Below are 8,523 nucleotides of genomic sequence, written 5' to 3'. Positions count from 1 at the left end.
GAGCTTATCTTTTTGAGATCAGTTTAAATTTTATCTAGGGACACTTTCATGCAGCCTAGCTTTAAAGTTTATCTTTTGACAGGGACTTTTCACCTAGGTAACGGGGGAGACTTTGTCAATGTAATCTGCCCCGGTTTATAAGGCTTTACCTAAAATACAATATATTTTAGGACTATAAAGAATAGACTTTGTTTAATAGGGTTGTACTGTTGCACTCCCCGTTTTAATGTTCCACTGAATTCTAAAAACAAATCAGAGAGAGAAAATAAAAGCTGTACAAAGAACTCGCGATATAACCAGAAGAGAACAACTGCTTGATTTCGAGTAGATCCGTTTTAACAGCATCATCATTGCTTGGTCACGTGTTAAATTTTAGGGTACAGCCCCCGTTAAAATTTGAATATTAAGCACCCATTCAGCTGCAGAGTATGTGATTACCGTCTGCAAAAAATACAGCCACCTAGAATTATTTAGTTATACATCCAAGTTCCCCTCTAAGTAAAGGTAAAGGTTTCCCTTGCTCAAAAGCCAGTCAAATTCGACTCTAGGGGGCATTGTTCATCTGTTTCCAAGCCAAAGAGCCAGTGCTGTTTGAAGACTTTTCCATTGTCATGTGGCCGGCATGACTAAACGCCAAGGCACACAGAACACTGTTACCTTCCCACCGAAGTGGTAACCATTTATCTCCTTGCAATTTCTTGCTTTCGAACTGCTAGGTTGGCAGGAGCTGGGGCCAGGGACGGAAGCTCACTCCGTCACGCGGCACTCGGGTCTCGAACTGCCAAGCTACCGACCTTCCGGTCTGCAGCTTCAGTGTCTTAACCTCTGAGCCACCGCGGCCCCAAGTTCCCCACTAGGTAGATTTAATATCCTCTGATCAGTCTGGGCATAAAAAGAGAGTTAACGGGAGGGGGTGAGAGGCCCTACGCCAAAATGTACAATCCCCGGTTTTTAAAACAGGAACTGGGTGGGGAAAGTATGGGAAAAACAAAGAGAAAGATTAAAACGTTAAAAAAAAATACAGCCCTACACCTACCAAAGGTAGATTTGAGTCCAGTAGCACATCAGAGACCATCAAGATTTTGGGTATAAGTTTTTGAGAGTCAAAGCTCTCTTGTTCACCCACCAAAGATGTTTTGGGATAGAAAAGTCATAGAATCATAGAATCATAGAGTTGGAAGGGACCTCCAGGGTCATCTAGTCCAACCCCCTGCACAAAGCAGGAGATTCACAAATACCTCCCCCCTCCACACCCCCAGTGACCCCTGTTCCACGCCCAGAAGATGACAAAAAACTTCCAGAATTCTTTCCTGACCAATGTTCCCTTTAAGCTGTGGAGTCCTGTGAGCAAACATTCTACCTTGTGAGCTCCTGGCATTAAAGTTGTGAGCGAGCGATTTGGCTACTGCATAACTTAGTTTGCTCTGGAGCCATCCTCCCTGAGCTAAGACAAAAAAATGTGTGAGCTGGAGGCTAAAAACCTGTGAGCTAGCTCACACTAACTCATCTTAGAGGGGACACTGTTCCTGACCCCAAAGTGGCGATCGGCATTTCCCTGGGCGTGTAAAAAAGGGCCACGAGAACTAAGCACTGAGGCAACCCTTCCTGCCCTCCCTTCTTGTGATCTGCCCAAGTTCACAGAATCAGCCTTGTTGTCCGATGGCCATCTAGCCCAGAGGTCGATTCGGGGGGGATCGCAGTTCCCCCCGGGTGAGGTGCGGGTGGCAGGGCACACGACGAAGCACCGCCCCCTTCTTCCGGCCGCCCCCTGCTTCCAGCCTCATTCTGTTGCAGAAGGAGGAAGAAGCAGGAGCGTAAGTTGGCGTCCTCCCCTTCTGCCTGGCCGAGGCCACTCCACATGGCCTCCGCAAGGACTCCCAGCCGCATCCAGGAGCTTCCCCGAGGTAGCTGTGTTAGTCTGTTGCTGCAAAATAGTCCAAGAGTTCAAATAGCACCTTTAAGACTAACCTTTAAGACTAAGACTAACTGAGTGGTGGGTGTGGCCTTATGACACACTTCCGGTGATGTCAGTGGGTGTGGCATATGCTAATGAGTTATGCTAATGAGTTCCCCTAGCTCTTTTTCTACGAAACTACCCCTGATCTAGCCTCTGTTTGAAAACCTCCCAAGAAGGAGAGCCCACCACCACCTCCCAAGGAAGCCTGTTCCACTGAGGAACCGCTCTGTTAGGAAGTTCTTCCTAATGTTTAACCGAAAGCTCTTCTGTTTTAATTTCAACTCGCGGGTTCTGGTCTGCCATTCTGGGGCAACAGAAAACAACTCCACACTATTCTCTAGATGACAGCCCTTCAAGTACTTGAAGATGGTGATCACATCACCTCTTAAGTCAAAGCTCCCTTGGGTCACCCACCAAAGATGTTTTTGGGTAAAAGCTTTCGAGAGCCAAAACACTCTTTGTCACCTACCAGATATGTTTTGGGGTAAGCTCCTTTGGTCTACTGCCCCTCAGGCATTCTAATGCAGACCAACACGGCTACCCTTCTGAAACTGTATATACCCCTTTGCACTGAATCTTTCGACTGAAATTTAACTGTTCCTACTGGTTTTATGTCAGGAGCTGCGGTGGCTCAAGTGGTTAAGACGCTGAACTGCAGGCTGTGGAAGGTCAGTAGTTCAGCAGTTCGAGACCTGGGTGCCACATGACGGAGTGAGCTCCCGTCTCTAGTTCCAGCTCCTGCCAGCCTAGCAGTTCAAAAGCAAGGAATTGCAAGTAGATAAATAGGTACCACTTCGGAGGGAAGGGAACAGCGTTCCATGCGCCTTGGTGTTTAGTCGTGCCGGCCACATGACCACGGAAATGTCTTCGGGCAGTGCTGGCTCTTCGGCTTCGAAACGGAGATGAGCACCACAACCCTAGAGTCGGACTCGACTGGCTTTCGAGCAAGGGGACCTTTACCTTTTTACTGGTTTTATGGCTCTTAATATTGTTGGGGTTCCATCGCTGCTTGCTGTTCCTGACACGGTTTTCTATTTGTTTTTACATTCCTGTCTGTGGGTTGCTCTGAGAACTTCTCGGAATGGAAAGAAGAAGAAGAGATTGGATTTATACCCTGCCCTTCACTACCCAAAGGAGTCTCAGAGTGGCTTACAATCTCCGTTCCCTTCCCCTCCCCACCACAGACACCCTGTGAGGCAGGCGGGGCTGAGAGAGCTCTTTTCAGAGCTGCCCTTGAGAGAACAGCTCTGGCAGAACTATGGCTTGCCCAAGGTCATCCAGCAGCTGCAAGTGGAGGAGTGGGGAATCAAACCTCGTTCTCCCAGACTAGAGTCCACGCACTTAACCACTATCCCCAAAGATGAAGCGGCAGTGGTCTAAACGAATAAAAAACAATTACGACTTTGCTTTTTGCTTTTCGCACTATTCAACAGGGGCAGGGGGGAAAGACGGGCAAGAAAGACCCCCTCCTGTCTCACTGCCAATTCCCCCGACAAACCTTTTCGTGCTTGTGCTTCTCTTTTTCCTTCTCCTTCTTCTCCTTCTCCTTCTTCTCCTTTTCCTTCTCCTTCTTCTCTTTCTCCTTCTCCCGCTCTTTCTTCTTCTTCTTCTCCTTCTTGTCCTTCTTCTTCTCTTTAGGCTTCTCCTTCTCCTCAAACAGCTTGTCGGGCAGCAGGGAGGAGAGGGGGGGCAGCATGGAGGGGAGCTTCAGGGCGGCCGGGGTGCTGAACAAGGGCAAGGGGAGATCTTTGGAAGGCAGGAGAAGTGGCGCCGACGCAGCTTTCATCTTGTCTTTGCTTTTGTCTTTCGCTTTCTCTTTCTTCTCTTTGTCCTTCTTGCTCTTCTCCTTATCTTTCTTCTTCTCCTTGTGCTTCTCCCGCTCTTTTTTGGTCCCGCCCTCTTTTAGCTTCACTTTTGTTTCGTCATCAAAGTCTTTCATTTTGAATTTGAAGGGATCCAAATCCTCATCTCTCATCAGATCCTTCCAGGGACACTTCCCTTCTCTGCCGCCTTCCTTGTCTTTCTCTTTGTTCTTCTCCTTATCTTTGCTCTTCTCTTTGTTCTTCTCCTTCTGCTTCTCCTTCTTCTTCATTTTTGTTTTCAGCTCTTTCTTCAGCTTCTTCTTCACCTCTACGGACGACGCCAGCTTAGTTTTCTCCTCATAAACCTTGAGCAGGGGCTCTGGAGTTGGCGGAGAAGCGGAAGGAGATGAGAAATAAGAAAAGCTGGCCGGCAAATTTGCAGGCGCGCCCATGTTTGCCTTTCGGATGACCTCGTCGATTGAGTCATCCATCGTCCATGAAATGTCTGAGCTTGAAGTTCCACCAGAGGGAGGAACTGGGGTGGCCCCTGACTTATTCAAACTACTGTTGGCCGAAACGGAAGCTTTAGGTGTCGTCATCTCGGACACAGAAAGTCTTTTCGGGCTGGTAAAAATATCCCCCTCTGATTCCGACCCTGAAGAAAACTCAAACGGATCAGGATCTCGTTCGGCGCATGCGCGGGCGATTACAGCATCGATGGAGTCGTCAATGGTCTTGTCAACCACTGCCACTTTCTTGGCTGGGTTTTCACTGTTTGGTTTCCCAGGGTCAACGGGGGCTGGCCCTGGTTTCACCTGCACGTTCTCCTTCCCCGTCTTCTCACTTAACGCGGCTAACGGGATCCTACTCGGTGCCTCCTGTTTAATTGCCACGAGAGGAACATGAGACGGAACCTTGGGACTTTTAGGACTTCTGGGGCTCTTGGCCCGGCCCGGAGACTTCTTCTCTTTGGATCCAGTCTTTGGCGAGCGAAGGGGGCTTCCCACGACTGCCGGGGATGGAGGAACTTTGGGAGTTTTCGTTTTCTGGCCTGGAGAGCTGGATTTCCCCTTGGCTTTAGGCCCAAACGCTTTCAACTCCAGTGGTTTGGGAACCGGCAACTGGGATTTTGAAATGGGAGCCAATATGGGTGGTTCTGGAGAGAGAGGAACCAGATCAGCACTGTCCTGGACACAAACTGGGGAAAGCATTGGTGGAATCTTCTGGGTGTTTATTAAACTAAGAGGCTCACGGGGCTCTGGAGTCCCATCCTCGACTTTCACACTAGTAAGTTTTGGCTTCTTCGTAGCGGGCATCTCCTCAGATTCGGGACTCTCTAGTGGCCGCTTGCCCAGGTAATTTTCGTCATTAACGGCCTCGTCTTCTTCCATCTCGCCCTCCTCCTCCAAAGGTACTTGCATGGCTTCTGCTGATGTTCCGCCATCGGTTGGTACCTGCTCTTCCTCTTCCTCTGTTGTAAGAAACAAGAAAAAATAGAAGTGTCATTGGTGGTCTTTTTTTAAAAAAAACCCCGATTTTATGAGAAACAAACTGACATGGACCAAATTACTCTTTTAAACAACGACAAAGTGTAATAAGCAACTTAATCGTCATCCAAACTATCCTATCTTTTTACATTAGTGTGAGAGCAGGTTTCTGCTTAATATTTATTTTCTAAGGCCATAAACTCTGAGCTGGATAGACCAGGCTACCCCAATTTTGTCAGATCTTGGAAGCGAAGCAGGGGTGACCCTGGCTAGTATTTGGATGGACGACCTCCAAGGAATACCAGGGGTGTAATGCAGAGGCAGGAAATGGCAAACCAGTATGTTGTAGGTATGTAGTGCTATCTTTCAGCTATGCTCCTGCAGAGTGCAGGGGGTTGGACTAGATGACCTGCAAGGTCCCTTCCAACTCTAACATTCTATGATTCTATGATTCTAAGATCTTTTGCCTTCAAAACCCTACGGGGTCGCTGTAAGTCAGCTGTGACTTTACAGCACTTTCCACCATAATTCCATAAACCCTTTCTTGGTTGATATCCTTGCACCCAGTGGACAAGCTACCTGACACTGAATCAGACCGCTGAATCAAGGTCAGGACTGACTACTCAGACTGGCGGTGACACTCCAGGGATCCAGGCAGAGGACTTTCATATCACTTGCTACCTGAATCTTTTAACAAGATGCCGGAGACCAGTGTTCCCTCTAAGCTGAGTTAGTGTGAGCCAGCTCACAGTTTTTTAGCCTCTAGCTCACACGTTTTTGTCTAAGCTCAGGGAGGAGGGCTCCGGGGCAAACTAATTGATGCAGTAGCCAAATCGCGAGCAAACTAATTTATGCAGTAGCCAAATCGCTCGCTCACAACTTGAATTCCAGTAGCTCACAAAGTAGAATTTTTGCTCACAAGACTCCACAGCTTAGAGGGAACATTGCCGGAGAGACTGAACCTGGGACATTCTGCATGCAAAAGCAGACCTCCCTCCACTGAACCACAGCACCTCCTCTGACGCATGAAGCCACCTTGTAGTGAATCAGACCCTTGCCCACGCTCACAGCCAGAGGCTCTCCATAGTCTCAGGTAGTGTCATATCACCTACTATGTGATCTTCTTAACTGGATGTGCCGGGGAATGAACCTGAGGCCTTCTGCTACCAAGCAGATGCTACCACTGAGCCATGGCCCCTAAGTGCTCGGGCATTTCAAAGTGAAGCAAAAAGTGTGGGGGACTCAACCCAACAAAATGGAATCAAGAACCATGAAAGTAAGTTAGAAAACAAGTAAGGGGCCAGTAGTTAAAACTTAAATACAGAATACTTATAAGTAAAAATACATGTATTTATTGCAGAGACTTTTAAAAACATACAAGGGCCCAAATCAAGCCTCATAACGTCATAAAAGTGCCACGCCCACAAGAGGAAACATTTATGACCTAACGCGTTTCGGCCCAGAAGGGCCTTCCTCAGAGGCTCCTGTTACAAGCAAAAGGCAGTTAACAAGCTGACATAGGACCAAAAAAGGAATTTTCTAATATGGAATCGAACGACCAAAGTTAAATATTATTTGTGAGGCACCCTTGAAACTAGCCGTGGGTCAATTACAGATGCACACAAGCTGAGCAATGTCGCATGTGTATGCCTTCCAATTTTGGTCCAGAAAGTACGGGGTTGTAACACTTTCCCTATGAGGAAAGGTTAAAGCGCTTAGGGCTCTTTAGCTTGGAGAAACGACGACTGAGGGGTGACATGAATGCGGTTTATAAGATTATGCATGGGAAAGAGCAGGCAGAGAAAGAAGTACTTTTCTCCCTCTCTCACAATACAAGAACTCATGGGCACTCCATGAAATTGCTGAGCAAGTCGGGTTAGAACAGATAAAAAGGAAGTACTTCTTCATCCAAAGAGTGATTAACACATGGAATTCACTGCCACTGCTACAAGCATGGACGGCTTCAAGAGGTGATTAGATAAAAATATGGAGCAGAGGTCCATCAGTGGCTATTAGCCACAAGGTATAGATAGGAACTGTCAGTCTGTGGCAGGGGATGCTCTGTATTCCTGGTGTTTTTTTTGGGGGGGGGAACAGCGGGAGGGCTTCTAGTGTCCTGGCCCCACTGGTGGACCTCCTGATGGCACCTGGCATTTTTGGCCACTGTGTGACAGAGTGTTGGACCGGATGGGCCACTGGCCTGATCCCACATTGGCTTCTCTTATGTTCTTAGGCCATCAAAGTCACCATTGTCTACGGAGACTGGCAGCAGCTCTCCAGGGTCTCGGGTGGAGGGCTTTCACATCACCTGATACTTAATCCTTGAGCTGGAGGTGCTGGGGGTTGAACCTGGGAACTTCTGCATGCCAAGCAGATGCTCTGCCACTGAGCACGGACCTGATCGTCTCCAAAAACAGAGCATCTTTGTTGCTTTGAGTTCATAGAACCATAGAGCTGGAAGGCACCTCCAGGGTCCGGTGAACCAAAGGCATGGCTCCTTCCTGTGCTAGTTCCCAGGAAGCGTCGGAAGGACACCTGCATACAAAGGAGATGCAATGGTGGGCTCCTCCCACATAGCCTAAGTCTTCTAACATTAAAGAAGTCCCTACACCTCGAAGGGGACACTCATCTGCCCTCTTCTACAAGAGGCGTTTTGGAGCTTTGTAATGTCTGCTTGTCATGACCTGGATGACCCAGGCTAGTCTGATCTTGTCAGAATTCGGAAGCTAAGCAGGGTCGGCCTTGGCTAGCGCTTCCAAGAGAAATCTCCAGGGAATACCAGGGTTGTGACATGGAGGCAGGCAATGGCAAGCCACCTCTGAATGTCTCTTGTCTTGAAAAACCTACAGGGTCACCATAAGCTGACTGTGACTTGATGGCGCTTTCCACCACCACTTGTGGGTGGTGGTGGTGGGAGAATGTCCTGGGATTTGCCTTGACTGCATTGAGCTCCAGTAGAGAAAAAAGGCTCCCATCAGAATGGCCTAGGCTAGCCTGATCACAAAAACATCAGAAGAGCCCTGCTGGTTCTGACCAGTGGTCCATCTAGTCCAGCATCCTAAGAACATAAGAAGAGCCCTGCTGGATCAGACCAGTGGCCCATCTAGTCCAGCATCCTGTCTCACATAGTGGCCAACCAGTTCTTCTGGAGGGCCGACAACAGGGCAGAGAGGCCGAGGCCTTCATAAAAACATAAGAAGAGCCCTGCTGGATCGGACCATTGGTCCATCTAGCCCAGCATCCTGTCTCACATAGTGGCCAACCAGTTCTTCTGGAG

At 48.5% G+C, this 8,523-nt stretch overlaps 1 protein-coding gene across 1 annotated transcript in view; it reads right to left on the bottom strand.

Annotated features, from left to right (window-relative positions):
• TAF3 (TATA-box binding protein associated factor 3) overlaps window positions 1–8,523 on the bottom strand; it is a 218,774-nt gene that overhangs the window by 48,143 nt on the left and 162,108 nt on the right. Inside the window, exon 3 of the mRNA XM_015422599.1 lies at window positions 3,456–5,230. Coding sequence (XP_015278085.1) covers window positions 3,456–5,230 — 1,775 coding nt within the window. The remainder of the gene's footprint in view (window positions 1–3,455; window positions 5,231–8,523) is intronic.

Source organism: Gekko japonicus, unplaced genomic scaffold, assembly GCF_001447785.1.
Source record: "Gekko japonicus isolate JY-2015 unplaced genomic scaffold, Gekko_japonicus_V1.1 scaffold1663, whole genome shotgun sequence".
Lineage (NCBI taxonomy): Eukaryota > Metazoa > Chordata > Lepidosauria > Squamata > Gekkonidae > Gekko > Gekko japonicus.
Note: the sequence above shows the minus strand (reverse complement) of the source record. Positions and strands in the feature narration are given on the sequence as shown.